Consider the following 18810-nt stretch of genomic DNA (forward strand, 5'->3'; position numbering starts at 1 on the left):
GGAAGCTGCTTCCCTCTGCTCGCTTTTGGATAACCACACGAACTGCAGCAGCCAATCAGATCCCTCCTGAGTGTGTGGACATGGTGAACAGAGGTCCGAGGGTTCACTGACCCCACAGAAGGAGGAGTACTTCAGGAAGAGACTTCAGAGATCAGGAGCAGGCCGGCACCATCATCTCCCACATCAAGACCTCACGAAGCCTCCACATCATGTGCCACATCCCAGTCTTCTGCTGGATCTCTGCTTCAGTTCTGGAGGAGGTGTTGAAAACCAGAGAGGGAGAGCTGCCCAAGACCCTGACTGAGATGTACATCCACTTCCTGGTGGTTCAGTCCAAAGTGAAGAACATCAAGTATGATGGAGGAGCTGAGACGGATCCACACTGGAGTCCAGAGAGCAAGAAGATGATGGAGTCTCTGGGGAAACTGGCTTTTGAGCAGCTGCAGAAAGGCAACCTGATCTTCTATGAGTCCGACCTGACAGAGTGTAGCATCGATATCAGAGCAGCCTCAGTGTACTCAGGAGTGTTCACACAGGTCTTTAGAGAGGAGAGAGGACTGTACCAGGACAAGGTGTTCTGCTTCGTCCATCTGAGCGTTCAGGAGTTTCTGGCTGCTCTTCATGTCCATCTGACCTTCATCACCTCTGGAGTCAACCTGCTGGCAGAAGAACCAACAACCTCCAGGCTGCTAAAGTTCAGACCCAAACCTAAACTACACATCTCTACCAGAGTGCTGTGGACCAGGCCTTACAGAGTCCAAACGGACACCTGGACTTGTTCCTGCGCTTCTTCCTGGTCTTCACTGCAGACCATCAGAAACTCCTACGAGGTCTGCTGACACAGACAGGAAGTGGCCTCAGAGCTCAACCAGGAAAACAGTCCCCCCCGGTACATCAAGAAGAAGATGGAGAGGATCTGTCGCAGAGAGAAGCATCAACCTGTGTCCACTGTCTGAATGAACTGAAGATCGTTCTCTAGTGAAGCAGATCCAACAGTACCTGAGTTCAGGAAGTCTCTCCACAGAGAATCTGTCTCCTGCTCAGTGGTCAGCTCTGGTCTTCATCTTACTGTCATCAGGAGAAGATCTGGACGTGTTTGATCTGAAGAAATACTCTGCTTCAGAGGAGGCTCTTCTGAGGCTGCTGCCAGTGGTCAAAGCCTCCAGGAAAGCTCTGTAAGTACAGAGATCATTTGATTTAGTGAATCAGTTATTAATACACTGCTGTCCTCTGAATAACTGTTGTCCTCATCGTCTCCTCAGGCTGAGTGTCTGTAACCTGTCAGAGAGAAGCTGTGAAGCTCTGTCCTCAGTCCTCAGCTCCCAGTCCTCTAGTCTGAGAGATCTGGACCTGAGTAACAACGACCTGCAGGATTCAGGAGTGAAGAAGCTTTCTGCTGGACTGAAGAGTCCACACTGTGAACTGAAGACTCTCAGGTCAGAGACCAGTACAGTTTGACTCAGCCAGCAATAAAAGTCAATACCAACATCAGCCATGCTGTTGTGGTGTGGGAATACCATAATCAAAAACATAATTTAAGTGAAAGGCGACACAATATATCTGTCACAATTCACAAAGTGGTTATTGGCACAAACTTCTTTAAAGTTAAAAAACATCCCCTCTTGTGCACCACGCACAGATAAATCTCCAAAGGGCTGGGCCCCTCACTAGAGGTGAGGTGTATTGCCTCAAAGATCAATCAAATGTAGGTAAATTAATCTTGATACTTTATTATGCTTTATGAAAAACACAGCCTACATCCAGCTCTCCAGAGGGTTTCATTTACGTTGTTGTCGGCTCATCCGTTAACACAGAACTCTCAGATTGTTTATAATAAGGAGAAATAGGAAGGGTTTGTAAAGCAAATAAGTTAATGGGCTGGGCTAAGATTTGTTAAAAATGTTTTCAACTTTTATTGACTGAATTTATTTGTAAATTGGGCTTATTAACACATATACTTCTGTTTGAGATATATATATCAGGGCTGTCAAGTTAACGCGTTAATAACGTGTTAACGCAAAAAACAATTAACGCCACTAATTATTTTAACGCGATTGACGCATGTGTATTTTTTATCCTGGACCCTCAGATGATCTGACGGCTTGTTTGTGTGTCTGCAGGCTGTCAGGCTGTCTGATCACAGAGGAAGGCTGTGATGCTCTGGTCTCCGCTTTAAACTACTCCCATGTGAGAGAGCTGGACCTGAGCTACAATCATCCAGGAGCCTCAGGGGGGAGGCTGCTGTCTGCTGGACTGGACACGCTCAGGTATGGAGAGGCACTCAGTCTGATAGAGGAGGTAGAAACTGGCTCCTATGACCTGAAACACCCAGAGCTGATAGACCCTGACTCTTCACACTGTCTGCCGTCAGCTGTAAGCATCAAACACAAATGTTCCACAACTGAGAGGAGACCCCCCCCTCAGTGGGTCAATGTTCATCGTGGAACCACCAACAGAAACAGAGTGGGGGGGTTTCAATGTTCACACAGATTTAGCACAGGAAGTGACATCATGAATAAATAAACTGATTCATTTCCAGATGTTTTATTCTGAGTCCTAGCAAACGGCCAATCAGAAGAACCTCGTCTGCAATGAAAATAATGATTTATTAGTTTCAGTGTTGGGAGTAACGTGTTACAGTAATCAGATTACATTTGTCTGTAACGCGTTACTGTTGGTTCAGCAGTAATTACATTAGATAAGAGAAGATAGTACTTTATTGATGCTAAGCACAAAATGATCTCGTGACCTGCGTTACGTTAAGGTCTTTAACTTTCTGCATAACGGGAGGACAGAAAAAGCAGAGTTAAACAGGCGCAGCAAACATCGTGGAGGACATGTTGCCCGTTTCATTACATCCATGGTTTCCACGGTGGAATCACCATCTTTCTAAAAACATATTGAGCCAGAAATATGTAACAGGCGGGCGCCACCTATGGTATCAGATCAGTCTCACAAATAAATAAATGCACACAGAAGGAAACACAAATGTAATTCCGGATTTATATATACATTTCTCCATCCACACACATATTTGAATGCACATACAAAAACGTATCATTTCATAAATGTAAAGGAGTTTCACAAATATATTTCCGATCAAAAACATATTTGACTGTTGTTACATGTATATAAAAATGCTTTCTGTGTGTGAATCTCTGGATTATTGAGAATTTTTTTCAGGAGACGAGTGTCTGCTTCATTTTAAGCCAATCACATGCGTGTGTCCCCTCGAGGGTGTGTTTAATGCGTTTGCAACGTAGCATAACATCTATGCGGTTTGCGGAGACCGGGGGGTGAGAGTCTGGGCCCCTCAAATGCTGAGAGATTCACACAGAAAGCGTTTTTTATATAAATGTAACAACACTCAAATATGTTTTTGATGTAACTATTTGACTGTGGATCAGAAATATATATTTGTGAAACTTTTTTACATTTTTAAAATGATATGTTTTTGTGTGTGCATTGAAAAAGACATTTAACACACGTTGGGGTTTGCGGTCAATTGGAAGAAGAGCAGTCTAATACCTCACCAGCAGGTGGGGTAGCTGGGGATTTTTGCTTGATGCAGCCCCCATCGAGAGCGAGGTGTACGCCCCATCGAGAGCAAGGGGTACGCCCAAGCGGCAAACTGTGGGGTAGAGCAAGCTCCCAGGAAGTGTGCCGGACTCAGATGAAAATATTCGTGGTGGCCAAACGGCGGTACTGCACATCCGTTTGGTTGCCAGGCCCGGAAACACTTTTTCCCATTGACTTACATGGGGAAAGAGTGGTGTGTAAATCGTTGGATACTTTTTTTTAAACTAAATAAACTACCCAGTATGAACACTTCTATAGCCCTTATTAAAACATTCGTTCCTCAAGTTGTAAAAATGTGCTAATAACGTTATTCTGAGAGTTATTTCCCTCTGCATTATGAATGCGCATCTAACCCACGGGACCGCGCCCCCCTGCACGTTCATGTTACGTGTTCAGCACTACATGCCACATGCGTTTATCTTTACCCATGGATGCACAATAACAACGGACCCATATCGCCTTACTGCCAGCCCACGGAGCTGTAATAATGGATATATTGCACATGTTTGCTGTAATTCATCATTTGTAAAATATTATATTACATGGGCTGTATGATTAAATCTTGTACCGTAAATGTTGTATTAAATAAAGTTAATATTACCGACGTTAGATTAACGTCCCTGTAGCTTATTATTGCACTAAGAAGCTTATTGCACTGTGTGTATATATATATATACAGTGCAATAATTATTTCATGCTAAATTAAGCTCTGTTGCTTGGATATCACTAGATCCTAATTTACAACGTAATATAAGTACATAACGATTGATGTGTACATTAGCATCATTACTAGCTAGCCGCTAGCTGCTAACTGCCGCCTCGTTAATATCAAATCCATGATAACAACAATCCATTACCATGCCGTCATGAACGAGCGGAGCTGTTACGTGTACGCAAATTGACGTGTTTGATGTGAACGAGCATTTTGGTTAAAGTTGCGCATGCGCTATGAGCGCACATACGGGTACTTCTCAGGCATGCCGGGTAATCTGTGACGTTTCACTCTCTCAAAAGTTGGGCCATTTTATCATCATAGGCTAATGAGCAACTCTCATAGGAATTAATGAGGCCCCGCCTCCCATGCTGTATCCAGTTCTTATTATACATCCATGGGGTAGAGCCGGGAAGCCAATACGGAAGTGCCACACATTGCAGTTCATATATTGGCCGATAGGCGATGGCTGCAGAAAGGAGCAATGTCCATAGACCCCCATGTTAAAATGCCCAAGTTTACAGCAGAAAAAAAACATGTTTTCTACCCCTGGCTCTGTTGTGGAATATTTTCCAAGGCCCATAACTTTGACCCAGTGTATCAGTTCATACTGTCCTGACTGAGCACAGGCACCTGTAACCTTGGCTGCTGTGCTCTCAGTGTTTTGTCTCCCTGTTCCTGCCTGTTGGCGTCAGCTGATAGAGGTGTTATCATTCTATCTTGTTATGCAGCATGTTGATGATGCTCTCTGAACTAGCTAAATACATGGGTCTGGGGTAGAGTTCTTCAGAATTGACGTGGCAACTCTACCGTGAAGTCAGAACCTCTGACTCTTGGACTTGTGATGTGAATCCTCCGGCCGTTAACTCCAAATAAACCATCATGTGTTTGACATCAAAGCTACTGCTCTTCCCGTGTCTCCTTCCTGAGTCGGTGACTCCCACTGCATAGCTACACAGAAGTTTCCTCTACAGGCTCCATACATTTTTATTATCGATATAGTTAGATTCCACCTTCATGATTATGGATCTGTGAGTGAATTGTTTTCTAACGCGACCCTTTTATTTATATTAGGTCTTAAAGTTTGTGCATAAATTAGGGCGTGGTCACATTGAGTGACGGCTCTGTCAAGTGCCTGCCGCTGTTAGCTTCTTGTCTCTCTGCTAGCTGCTCCGTGAAGCTAGCTACAGGGACTCTGCCTGCTCAGCTCATCCAGGAAACACAACTTGTAGCCGGCCGTGGTTGTTTGTTCTTCATGCTTATATATCGGACTATTGTGACTCGCTCTGCGGTTAAAACAGACGGTGCATGAATGCGGTAAGTGAAATTCGAGTGCTTTATTTATGTGTTAATGATTTTAATCGGCTACGTAATGAATGGTAAGGCTTGGGTTAGCATGTAAGCTAGTGGTAGCTACATCGGTGCTAACGATGCTAATCGTAGCCTCCAAGTTAAAATCATAGACTGTATATATAAAGGTTAAAACGAAATAGACAAGTGTTAAGCGTTAAGTGGGATAATACTGTTGAACAAACGGCTTCTGTTTGAGGTTGATAAAATAAGGTTACATCCTTGTAACTTAGAGATATTGTATTATGTAGGTAGAACTGTATGCATCTAAGGTTAATTTAAATTGGCTATGCTCAAGTATGTAGACAAGCTAATGTCGAAGTAGTGTATGTGAAATCAACCTCACAATAAGATGTGTGTATATTACAATTATTAATGTCATATTTCAAGATGATTACTTAGATATTACAATATGGTTGGTTGAGCTGGAGTTCATTATTGAGCTTACACGTTAATGTCACAGTCATCTGAAGAACGAACCCAAACCTTGTTGTTTTTATTAATTGCATTACCAAATGGGTATCAAATAAACAGTAAGCATTGGTAACACAACTTCCAAAGTTACAGTAAAATAAAAAGGCCCCTGACTCGGACAATACACAATCCAACATGTTCAACAGAAGAGAATCAGTTATATTGTTTGTACACATGGTACTTTACATATATATCTGTTTGTTTAAGGTGTCCAGGTGATGCAGACAGGCTGGACCAGAGAGTGAGAGACTGAACTAGACTCCTCACAGCAGTGAACTTCAGCACAGGTACAAAGACTCTTTTTTTCATACTGTACAAAGAATCAAGAAAGATATTGGTTTAAATGAATGAAGTATTGACTTGAATACACTGATATACATTCCATTAAACAATACTAAATACTAGATCACCTACACATCAGTTAAGTTGAGGGGTTTTTCCATGCAAAAAGTTACATTTAGATATTTAGCAATATGACTTTGTCAGCTTTCTAATTTAATGTATTGAAGGCAAAGATATTTAACACATAGTGAGAACTGCTACTATTTATCTCTCAATATTGTCTGTAAAAAACGTGGTAAAAGTTATCCTTTCAGTGAGACAACAGAGCAAGCTTCTACAGTTGCACTACGTTTTGATAACAGTTCAATATTATTTTGATAATAACATATATTTCAATGTTGATGAGCTTCATACTGTTCATTCATAATCTGATTGTCTTTGTAGCTCACTGTTAAAAAAAAAAAAAATTACAATTACAAAATAATGATATCTACAGCCCCTAAACACACAAACACACCACTTTCATAAATAACACACTTGTTCTGCAATAATATGTTTTATGTTTCCTGTCATTTTTGTTAGGAAAGGACATGCCTGAAAGACAGGACATTTTCTCCTTCTCTGAGGGTCAAGAAGAACATCCAAGAGGAACATTAAAAGCTGATGTTATGAGATTTTAAGACCAGTACAGGACATTCACTAAGAAACTACTTTTATTGTAAAAACAGTCAGCTGATCGAATGCAGCTATTTCCACATCTACACTCCATCAGCTGATTATTTCTATTTGCCTCGCTTTATGAGCTTCACATCACTTGTGCCTTGTACCGCAGAGTTTGCAACGTCACAAATAAATGGGGCCAATCTTCAATCAGATGTGAATGTGTAATCTATTATTTTCAGTAAGAATAATGGACAAAAGGAGTGGAAATACAAATACAATTTATTGAAATGTGAACTAAAAGTTAATCAAATGTTTTAAATAAAAAGCACATATGGACAGAAGGTGTAAACCTATTAAATGTATAAGTAAACACATTTAGTCAAATAAAGTGACCGACTAGGCCTGTGCAGTTGGTATCAGCTTTGCCCAGCATGGGCTCCTCCATCAGGCCTGGTCCTCCTCGCAGAGGAAAGACCCTCAGTCCTCTCCAAACCAACAGACAGGACGTCCATCACACAGAGGTTTCTCCCTGAAGTCTCTGCAGCTCTCTGGACACCATGCTGTCTCAATCCGTCCACACTGAATATGAGAGGGGGAAAATGAAAATAATAAATGCTTTAGACAATAAGAAACATAAAGTTGACTGTTGAGTTGCTCAGTTTTTTTAGATTGTCAATACTATTACTGTATAACTAATATCTCAGGTTAAGAGGCACATTCAAATAAAGATTGGTCTTTAAATACATTTTGTCTTTTGAATTGTTTGTCTAAAGTCAAGGATCTATAACTGGTACTTAGTTTTAATGATACAGTCTGGTTATTATGCTGTTTGGAGGAGGCCTCACAGGTAAGAGCACTAACTAGCTACCATCACATGTACCTTAGCTGGACTTAAATGTATTAAACGTATAGTTCAGTGATATCAAAATATAAATAACTAATGTCATGCAAACATATTAATATTTGCTTGATTCCAGTGTTGAATTTAGCACAATTGCATACAAACGTTAAGGGGTTTTAAGATTCTGAAGTATTATGCTAAAAACTCAATAACTTAGATTATTATTTATAGTTTTGCTGTATAGTTTCATGTCCGCTTACCTTAGAAACGTAAAATGCGACGGCAGCGTGCAGATCGGGAGCATGTTAGCTTAGCTTGGTAGCTTCAGCTAGCTCTGGAACTTCCAGCTCGGTGGCAGGAGGTCCCGCCTCGGCTCCGCCTCTTTGCCCTTATTTGGAGCAGGCGGGAGTTGAACTCTAACGTCACTGTTGAGCCGTTAGTGGCCGACTCCGCCTACTAAGGGCTTCACGGCAACTCTGCAGAATCCTATGGGTGACGTCACGGACCCTACGTCCATTTATATATATATAGTCTATGGGTACGCCCCATCGAGAGCGAGGGGTACGCCCCATCGAGAGCGAGGGGTACGCCCCCATCAAGAGCGAGGTGTACGCCCCCATCGAGACAGAGGTGTACGCCTCCATCGAGAAAGAGGGCAGGCTACGTGCCACTCAGAGAACAGACAGACGTCCCTGCTTCAGGCAGTTTGCAGGCTGTCCGGTACATTGGGCTCTATTCTATCCTATTTACAGCTACTGGTGGACAAGGGGCTTGCTCATGCCAAAGTCAAGGTGTATGCAGCAGCCATCTCGTCCTGTCATGAGGGATTTGGCGGCAGACCAGTCTTTAGCCAACTGCTTATGAAGCGTTTTTTGCAGGAGATCGGGAGACAGCGCCCAGTGGTGCATGTCTCCACCCCGCAATGGGAACTGCCATTGGTGCTCGAGGCTTTGGTTACAGAACCGTTGAGCCTCTGGAGCTCTCCTCCCTGAAGGCGCTATCATTAAAAGAAAAAAGAGAGAAGCAAAGAGAAACAGCTTTGCTGCTTGCTTTGACTTCTGCCAAGAGAGTATGCGAACTGACCGCTCTATCGGTGCACTCCAGTTGCCTTCTGGTTCGTGGCGACCGTAGCAGGGCGACACTCAGACTGAACCCATCCTCTGTTCCCAAGAACTTAAGCAGTTCTTTCAGGTCGAGGGTTATAAATCTTCCACCCAGTGCTTGAATTGGAATAAAAAAGGTGCCAGTACTCTAAATCAGCAACTGTTTCAAGTCAATTTATTTATACAGCCCAAAAACAAGTATTTGGCTCAAAGTCATAGTACATCCTGTAATGCTGGTGTGTTTGTCTCTTTACTGTATATTTTAGAAAGGCTCACTGTACTTAAACTCAGGGTGCATCTGAGATTAGAGGGGGTGCAGTGGTAAAGTGCTATTTGTATAAGTGGGGAGTGGACCTCCTGATTCATCTTCCTATTATAGACACATGCATTTCCAAACATTTGGACTACCTATGTTGCAAATGTATTATCTTTTCAATTTACACACGGCATCTATTGCACGTCTGTCCGTCCTGGGAGAGGGATCCCTCCTCTGTTGCTCTCCCTGAGGTTATTCCATGTTCCCCTTTAAACTCTGGGTTTTCTCTGGAAGTGTTTCCTTGTACGATGTGAGGGTCTGAGCAGAGTCGCGTTACAAAGTAACGCGTTACAGTAATAATATTACTTTGCCGGTAACGAGTAGTGTAGCGCGTTACTTTAATAATTTAGTAATTACACTACAGTTACTAACATTGCCCCGCCACCAGGCTTGGAATTTCATCATTTTAGGGGCAAGGCCATTTGGCCTTCCCATTCACATTTTTTTTAAGGGCACAAAGGCCACATGACAGGGCACAAAGGCCGTTTGGTTAAATTACGCTGGTCAATCAATATGACTGAAAAGTGTAGCACTAACGTCAACACCAGTCGTTTTACAAATGGCTGAATAGCAATAGTGTTTCTTAAAGGTATACGTTAAGTTCAGCCATAAACCACATAAGTCAGTCATGTATTATATCAAAACCGCTTAGCAAGAAAAATACTAGATTCAAAGGTGACAGCTATCTGCTAGCTTGTAGAAGCAACACTAGATGTAGACCCCTTGAAGGGAAGACGTTAGCGCTATCCAAACTAGCTAGCTATCGCTAGTTTTCATGACAAAATGTAACGAGTCGACTTTAAATAGGCTAATACAATGGTAATTACCTATCAATAGTACTTTCTATAAACACGTAAATGTTAAGTCCTTTCAAATACTACCACATACTTCAGTTAAATCATATCAAAACAGCTTGGTCCGCTTGCTTACCTGTGCTTGTCTTGCTCCCGCGGCTGAGGAGGAGGCTGTCGGGCCCCTACAGGCATTTCTGACGGAACAATCACAGCAGAGCAATCGCTCTGATCCACAGACACGGGACTATCCTACTGCGCGCACTAATATGACTTTACTAGCATTGTTTACACTGGAACTTTTGACAGGGGCACAAAGGCCACTTTGGCCGTGAATTGCATTTTTTTTCACAGGGCATCACGGCCAAAGTGCGGGGCAACGACGGCCATGGCCGTCGTGGCCGTCGTGAAATTCCCACCCTGCCGCCACGCATGACTTCGTTACTTTTATAAAATAATCACACTCACTGACAGACAAGAGGGGTTTCCGCCGCAGGTTTACAGTCTATGGTGGTATATACATGTAGGCCTATGTAATCTGCGCGATTTGCGAGACCACATCTCCACGTGCAGTGCTGCATAAATATGGCTGAGTCTTTTCATCTGTAAACTCCCTCAACGGGGCCGCTCGCTCTCTTTTGTTGATCGCCCTCTCACGGGTGAACAGTTCAATGTCCCGCTTCATTGTAGGAATTCTGCCATGTCTCTACCACTTTAGTTTGACCATCTCTGTTACTAAGTTATGGAATACTAAATAAATAAGTAATTAGATACCTTACCGTTACTGCGCTCATAAAGAATGATAAGAATAATGCGTCTTGAACTGGTTTCATTAATTAGTGTCTTGACGTTTCACAGACTGTTAACTTGTTGTGTGGCTGGTAGCCTATTTTAGAGCATATAAAAAGAAAGACTTGTGTTATGTCTTCCTTAATGCAATAGTAATTGGGGGTGCAAGTGGAGTCTCGCAGAGGCAAAACTGTAGCGCGCTTACACTGTAGGTGCGCCGCAGTCTGCGTGATCTGCCTGTAGGGGCGGGCCGGCCCTGCGAGTAAAGTAACGAGTAAAGTAACGAGTAAAGTAACAAGTTACTTTATCTAGAGAGTAACGAAGTAGTGTAATATATTACTTTTTTTTTAAAAGTAATATGTAATGTGTAATATATTACTTTTTTTTAGTAACGACCCCATCTCTGGGTCTGATGTAGGGCTGAACGATAAACCGTGTCATGGCGATAACCGCGATATGCGCATGCGTATATTCACACCGCAGGGACGTGCGGTTTTATTCTTTTTTATTTTTTTATGCTGACGCACTTTAGCACAGAATTCAAAATAAAGATACCCTTATTACTTATCGAAACTGCACATACAATATATCCGATGGAAGCTGAGACTCCACAGATTATTTAAGTATAGTATCTAAGCGATCCGATCTCGCGACAGGGGAAGCAAACACAGACATCCCAACACGTACCTTTTACGGAGCTTCTAGGGAGATCGTCTCACCGTAGCTGTCAATCTGATCAAAAGACGTGTTCAATGGCATTAAAACGAGAAAAAACGCGGCTGAATCGGTTGATCCATAGGTTGATAATGTATCTGTGGCTTTGAAGCAATTGTTTATAATCCATAATTCCATTTTTATGTAAAAATTGGAGCACAAAAGTTAGCTGCTAATGGTAGCCACCAGAGTGTATGCAGCTTCCGGTTTTGGCTACGCGTCACTCTCACTCCTTATTTGGTAATGTGTGTGTGTTAGACTGCGCTGGACTGTCGCATTGCCAAGACCGGAAGCAGCAGCCACTCTGGTGACTACCATTAGCAGCTAACTTTTGCTCTGCGATTTTTACATAAAAATGGAATTATGGATTATAAATGAAATAATTGTTGTATACAGAGACGTTAAAAACCTATGGATTAACCGATTCAGCCGCGTTTTTTCTCGTTTTAATGCCATTGAACACGTCTTTTGATCAGATTGACAGCTATGGTGAGACATCTCCCCTAGAAGCTACGTAAAGGGAGGTGTTGTGATGACTGTGTTTGCTTCCCCTGTTCGAGTTCGGATCACTCAGTGATGATACTATATACCTAAATAATCTGTGGAACCTCAGCTTTAATCAGATATCTTGTACTGTATGTGCAGCTACGATAAGTAATAAGGGTATCTTTTATCTTGAGTTCTGTGCCAATGTCCGTTAGCATTTTTCGCTCAGGGGTCATTTAGATGCTTGTGTTTTGTTTTGGTAAAAATGGTTTGTATCGTCAGTTAGCTGAGATTATTTCCGTTAATCTGGTATAACACATTAATAGGTTCTTAAATATTAAGATCCCCTGAGACACAGTGTCGTGAAAAAAAGAGTAAAGTACCCGCCGGGACCTTGGGGCTTAACAGGTTAAAAAAACCACAATATATATCGCAGGGGAACAAAAAACCGCAATGTCCGTTTTTTTCAATATCGTGCAGCCCTAGTCTGAGGACAGAGGGTCTAAGGACAGAGGGTCTAAGGACAGAGGGTCTGAGGACAGAGGGTGTCGTATTGTCATACTGATATTCTGTACAAACTGTGAAGTCCACTGAGACAAATGTAACATTTGTGATATTGGGCTATATAAATAAACATTGATTGATTGATTGATTGACCTGACACCCTCTAGGGGGGTCCGGGGGCAAGCTCCCCCGGGAATATTTTTTTTTAAATATTGAAGTTAAAAGCATCAATCTGGTGCACTTTGAGAGCAACATGAAGAGATATATGGATACCTCTCAACATCCATATGAAACAACTGTAAACAGATTTACTTTTTCTTTATGGGTATAAAAGAAAGTAAAGCCTGACTCCTACTGGCGGCTGGTTAAATGACTCTTCGTCCCTGAGTACACTCACCATCTTCCAGAAGGGAAGGAGAGAGGGAATCCTTGTCATGCAGCATGCTGTTCAGACGTCTCCCTGACTTTTCGCGCTCCACGTTCACACACCCCCCTTTCCGGCGGTGTCATCTCAAGCCACTGTTTCCCCTACAAACCACACTAGCTCCCCCTTGTGGCTTGGTGGGTCCCCTACAACTATACCCCAACCTGTGTGTATTTCAGCTCCCACTTTAATGCCGAGCAACATCCCGGTCAGAATCACTGACCGGCGGTCACGCCCTTGCTGTAATAACAACTGTCGTGGTGCGAGAGTGATCAGTCCAGTTGTACAAATAGTCAAAGCTCCCTGTGCTGATGGTGATACAGTGGCTTCCTCAGCTAAAAATGGAGAGAATACAATTAATTTGGCCTTACTTAATGTTAGGTCCTTAGCGGGTAAGTCATTTTTAATCAATGATCTTATAATAGAACAGCAAGTAGATTTTATGTTTCTTACTGAAACTTGGCTAGATACAAACAATAGTGCTGCAGTTCTTATTGAAACAGCACCACCTAATTACAGCTTTATGAGTGAGGTCAGAGGCGAGAAGAAAGGTGGTGGAGTGGCTTCCTTGTACAAGGATGTTCTAAATTGCAAGCAAATATAGTTTGGAACATTCACCACTTTGAATATCTTGCAATAATACTGAAATCTTCATCACGTGTTTTATTAATAACCATATACAGGCCCCCCCCGATACTCAGCAAACATTCTAGATGAGTTCACACAGCTGATTTCTGTCATATGTATTGATTTTAACTCATTAATTATTGCTGGAGATTTTAACATTCATGTGGATAACACCAATGATAAAAATGCTATAGAATAATGTGGATAATTTTGGTCTGACTCAGCATGTCTCAGGGCCCACTCATTCTAAAGGCCATACACTGGATTTACTTATGTCCAAAGGTCTCGATATCTGTAAAGTGTTTATTTCTGATGTCGCTCTCTCTGACCATTACTGTATCTCCTTTGAGATGTCTGTCGCTGATGTGATCCACGCTAGGTCTGATGTAACTTTGAGAAGGTATATCAATGAAAATACCTGTACATCATTTATCCAAGCCTTTTTAGCCGCGCCGGCTCTCACACCAAACCCTGTTAGTAATCTGGTGGATACATTTAACGCAAAACTGACGAATATCATTGACGCCATTGCGCCCGTGAAAGTTAAAAAAATATTTGGAAAAGAGAAAGCACCATGGAGAAATTCACCATCAGTGAAACTTCAAAAAACAGAATGCCGGAAAGCTGAACGCAGATGGCGGAAAACAAAACTCAAGATACATCATGATATTTACAAAGAAAAACTATTCACCTACGGTCTTGAACTGAAGAAAGCTAGACAATCATTTTTCTCTGATCTTATCAACAAAAATATTAATAACTCTCGTTTATTATTTTCCACTATTGATAGGTTAACTAACCCCAGAATGGAAATAGCCCCTGAACTAATCTCCACTCAGAAATGCAATGAGTTTGCTTTATTCTTCACAGAAAAGATCTTAAAGATCAGGCAAGATATCAATTCCTCAATTCCGAGTCTTGACCCATTGCAAGGACAAATAATTAATGAAGCAAACATGTCAGAATTTGTTCCAGTCAGCCATAAAACACTTGAAGACGTTATATTCCATCTAAAAACAACTACATGTAGTCTTGATAGTCTTCCGACAAACTTCTTTAAAAATGTCTATTGCTATATTGCCTCAGATGTACTGCAGATTGTGAACATGTCGCTCCATTCAGGTGACTTCCCTAAGGGCTTGAAAACTGCAGTTATTAAGCCACTGCTAAAAAAGAACACACTCGATACACTGATAATCAGTAATTACAGGCCAATTTCAAATTTACCATTTTTAAGCAAAATAATTGAAAAGGTTGTCTACCTTCAACTTAACAGTTTTTTGACCTCCAATAACATTTTAGACACTTTCCAATCTGGTTTTGGGTCTCGTCATAGCACAGAGACGGTTTTATTAAAGATTTTAAATGACATTCATTGTAATACCGACTGTGGGAAATCCACAGTTTTAGTTCTATTAGACCTCAGTGCGGCGTTTGACACCGTAGATCACAACATTTTAATAGAAAGACTAGAGAAATGGGTGGGTCTGTCTGGCACTGTCCTAAAATGGTTTACATCATATGTTGAAAACCGAGAGTATTTTGTTTCAATTGGTAGCTGTACATCAGACAGAACCAAAATGACTTGTGGAGTTCCCCAGGGGTCGATCCTCGGGCCCCTTATATTCAATTTGTACATGCTGCCACTTGCTCAAATAATTAGAAATAACAACATTTCTTATCATAATTACGCGGATGACACCCAAATCTACATATCACTTTCCATAGATGAATACGGTCCGACTGATTTATTGATCACATGTCTAAAACAAATACATGACTGGATGTGCCGTAATTTCTTACAGCTCAACACAAAAAAAACCGAAGTAATTGTTTTTGGAACCAAAGAAGAAATAATTAAAGTCTCTGCACACCTGGAATCACTATTACTCGAACCGAAAAGTCAAGCAAGAAACTTAGGTATAATTTTAGACTCTGACCTCAATTTTAACAGCCACATCAGGGCAATCAACAGATCAGCCTACTACCATCTTAAAAATATCTCGCATATTAAAGACCTTATGTTGAAGCAAGACCTTGAAAAACGTGTCCATGCATTTGTTTTTAGCAAGCTTGACTACTGCAACAGCATCTTCACAGGCCTCACAAAAAAATCACTCCGTAAACTCCAACTAATTCAAAATGCTGCTGCCAGAATCTTAACCCGGACAAAGAAAACGGATCACATCACTCCCGTGCTGAGATCACTGCATTGGCTTCCAGTTAGTGAGAGAATTGACTTTAAGATTTTAATGCACACATATAAAGCACTAAACGGGCTAGGACCCAAATATATCAAGGACCTCCTTCAGTGGTACGAACCCAGCAGACCCCTTAGGTCTTCAGGCGCAGGCCAGCTCACTGTTCCATTGGTGAGATCAAAGCGTGGGAAAGCAGCCTTCTCTATGCTCCTAATGCATGGAACAAACTCCCAGAACATCTGAGAATGGCTAGCACTTTAGAAACATTTAAATCAGGTCTAAAAACAGTTCTTTTTAATATGGCTTTACAAATTTAAATGTTCTAATTTTTGAACTGTTAGACATGGTTTTCTTTCTTTTAATTAATTATTTTGTGTGTTTTGTATTTCTTCTCAATGTATTGTGTTTGCTCTGTTTGATCCTGTAAAGCACTTTGAATTGCATTACTGCATGAATTGTGCTATACAAATAAATTGCCTTGCCTTGCCTTGCCTTGTCCGGCGACAACCGCTGTCTTTTCGCACTATTATTAAGCCACGCTAACATTTTCGAAATGCTAACGTTATGTGATGTATTTTCTACTCTAGTCTATCGCTGCGGCGCGTCATAGATGGACAATACGAATAATCATCATTATATCAGCAGCCCCCCCCCAGCTGTAAATTCAGGCTTACACAACAAAACAAACTGAAAAGTATAAAACACATTCAGGAATCAGGAATCAAGAGACAAGATAAATATGAAGCGCACGGTGAACCAAAGAGAAACCCATATTTCCTGATGCACACAGGAAGCATGCCCCCACCTGATCAACACCTGGAGAGGAGATCATAGACATCATGAAAGAGACACCTCAGTGTTTGTAGATGTTTCTGGAGGCAGACTGAGGTGGACATATCAGATCCTTTAAAGACTAACTGACCCCCCCTCTGCTTTCAGCCTGGAGCCTGCTGCAGTCCGGTTCTTGAGGCCAGGAGGTCTCAGGAAGTGTAAGTGTGTTTTTAATCATGATCTTCACACTGGGACATCACAGGTACTTTAATAACCTTTAATACCGGCTGTGTCTCTCATCAGATTTCTGTGGACTCACACCGGACTCAAACACAGTGAACAAAAACCTCAAACTGTCTGACAACAACAGGAAGGTGATATATGTGGAGGAGAAGCAGAAATATCCTGATCATCCAGAGAGGTTTGACTCCGATCCTCAGCTGATGTGCAGAGAAGCTCTGACAGGTTGCTGTTACTGGGAGGTCGAGTGGAGAGGAGGGGTTTCTATATCAGTGACTTACAGAGGAATCAGGAGGAGAGGAGACAGTGAGGACTGTGGGTTTGGAGGGAATGATCAGTCCTGGAGTCTGGAGTGCTCTGCTGGTGTTAGTTACTCTAACTCTGTCAGGCACAATAAGAGAGAAACACTCATCTCCTCGTCCTCCTCTTCCTCTCGTAGAGTAGCAGTGTATCTGGATCATCCTGCTGGCTCTCTCTCCTTCTACAGAGTCTCCTCAGACACACTGACCCACCTCCACACCCTCAGAACCACATTCACTGAACCTCTCTATGCTGGGTTTGGGTTCTGGTCTGGTTCCTCAGTGTCTCTGTGCTCTCTGCAGGAGTGACCCCCCCTACATCTAAATGTTGAGATTTCAGAAAATAAAAGTTTCTCAAAAAGAAGTCAGAAATGTAAGATTTTAAGAAAACTCTCAAAACAAAAGTCAGTATTTGCTAAGATGAAACTCAGAAAGAGGTTGAAGAACAACAGGAAGTCCATTCTGATTTATTTCCACACGGAGGCTTTTATTCTGAAACTGCAGGAAAACCTACATTTATCCCAAAGTCTTCCCACCACCTGTAGTTTGTGAACACGTGACATCACTTCAGTTTGAATGGCAGCAGCAAAGGGTTACTGAGGCTCGTTGAGAACAGGTCATAGTGACGAGTTCAACCACTTCTGCAGAATGTAATATATGATGGAAACAAACTAACATATAATAACGTCTAAAGTGCAAACGTGAACATAAAGTGCAAACCACAGCGTGCATGCATTTGAGCTCAATGACCGGCTTCCCTGTGAATATTTAAAATATAACGTGGCCCTACACGGCAGAGTCTGAGCGGCTCAGAGTGCAGCTTTTATTTCAATGCTCGCTTTTTACTCTCATGCAAACATGGTCATTACTTTTTAAGAAGTGTTGAGGTCTTCATATTAGGTTGAATAATTAAAACAAAAGTTAATATAATCAAATATATTCTTGTATAACCCACAATGAAAATGCATTATATTGTATGTTGTTCCATAATCACAGTATATACAAAATTGAGTTCAATTGAGTTTAAGGCCTTTTATAGTTTCACTAAGGGTGTAGCGGCCAAAATCCTATAGAACTAAAACACCGCTGAGGCACTGGTTAGTGGATCTTACGCAGGGCAATGATCATCCAAGTCCAGACAAGAACCTCCATTTGTGCATTTTATTCCAATAACAAAGTAATGAACAGGTTTCCTATCTCTCTCTTCCTGAAGCCGTTCCTTTGTGTAGCTTGAAACACCCTGATAAAAAAACCGTGTGCCTACTCGTGCTCCCACCTCCACCTGTCTCCAATATATACAATTACACCAGGTGCTCTGATCACCCAGTGCCCAAAACATGCCTTCAAAATAAAAGCATCGAAACTACACTGAACAAAAATATAAACGCAACACTTTTGTTTTTGCTCCCATTTTTCATGAGATGAACTCAAAGATCTAAAACATTTTCTAGATACACAAAATAACCATTTCTCTCAAATATTGTTCACAAATCTGAAAGAATCTGTGATAGTGAGCACTTCTCCTTTGCCGAGATAATCCATCCCACCTCACAGGTGTGGCATATCAAGATGCTGATTAGACAGCATGATTATTGCACAGGTGTGCCTTAGGCTGGCCACAATAAAAGGCCACTCTGAAACGTG

General features: G+C 41.7%; 1 protein-coding gene across 1 annotated transcript; it reads left to right on the top strand.

The window, feature by feature from the left end:
• Positions 1-209: 209 nt before the first annotated feature.
• LOC117562761 (NLR family CARD domain-containing protein 3-like) lies at positions 210-18581 on the top strand. The gene is made up of 7 exons (XM_034240642.1): positions 210-662; positions 731-830; positions 980-1175; positions 1263-1436; positions 2121-2267; positions 16796-16845; positions 16931-18581. Exons 1-7 carry the CDS (start codon positions 210-212, stop codon positions 17473-17475), a joined length of 1665 nt encoding a protein of 554 aa, XP_034096533.1. The 3' UTR covers positions 17476-18581.
• Positions 18582-18810: the final 229 nt, after the last annotated feature.

The sequence above is a fragment of the Gymnodraco acuticeps genome, unplaced genomic scaffold (genome assembly GCF_902827175.1).
Source record: "Gymnodraco acuticeps unplaced genomic scaffold, fGymAcu1.1, whole genome shotgun sequence".
In the NCBI taxonomy this organism is placed as follows: domain Eukaryota; kingdom Metazoa; phylum Chordata; class Actinopteri; order Perciformes; family Bathydraconidae; genus Gymnodraco; species Gymnodraco acuticeps.

Excerpts from the sequence above, each read along its gene's own strand:
- LOC117562761 (XM_034240642.1), top strand. The coding sequence starts at position 210 with ATGTGCCACATCCCAGTCTTCTGCTGGATCTCTGCTTCAGTTCTGGAG. Across the intron at positions 831-979 it reads CCATCAGAAACTCCTACGAG|TGAAGCAGATCCAACAGTAC; the intron begins GTCTGCTGACAC and ends ATCGTTCTCTAG. Across the intron at positions 1,176-1,262 it reads AAAGCCTCCAGGAAAGCTCT|GCTGAGTGTCTGTAACCTGT; the intron begins GTAAGTACAGAG and ends TCGTCTCCTCAG.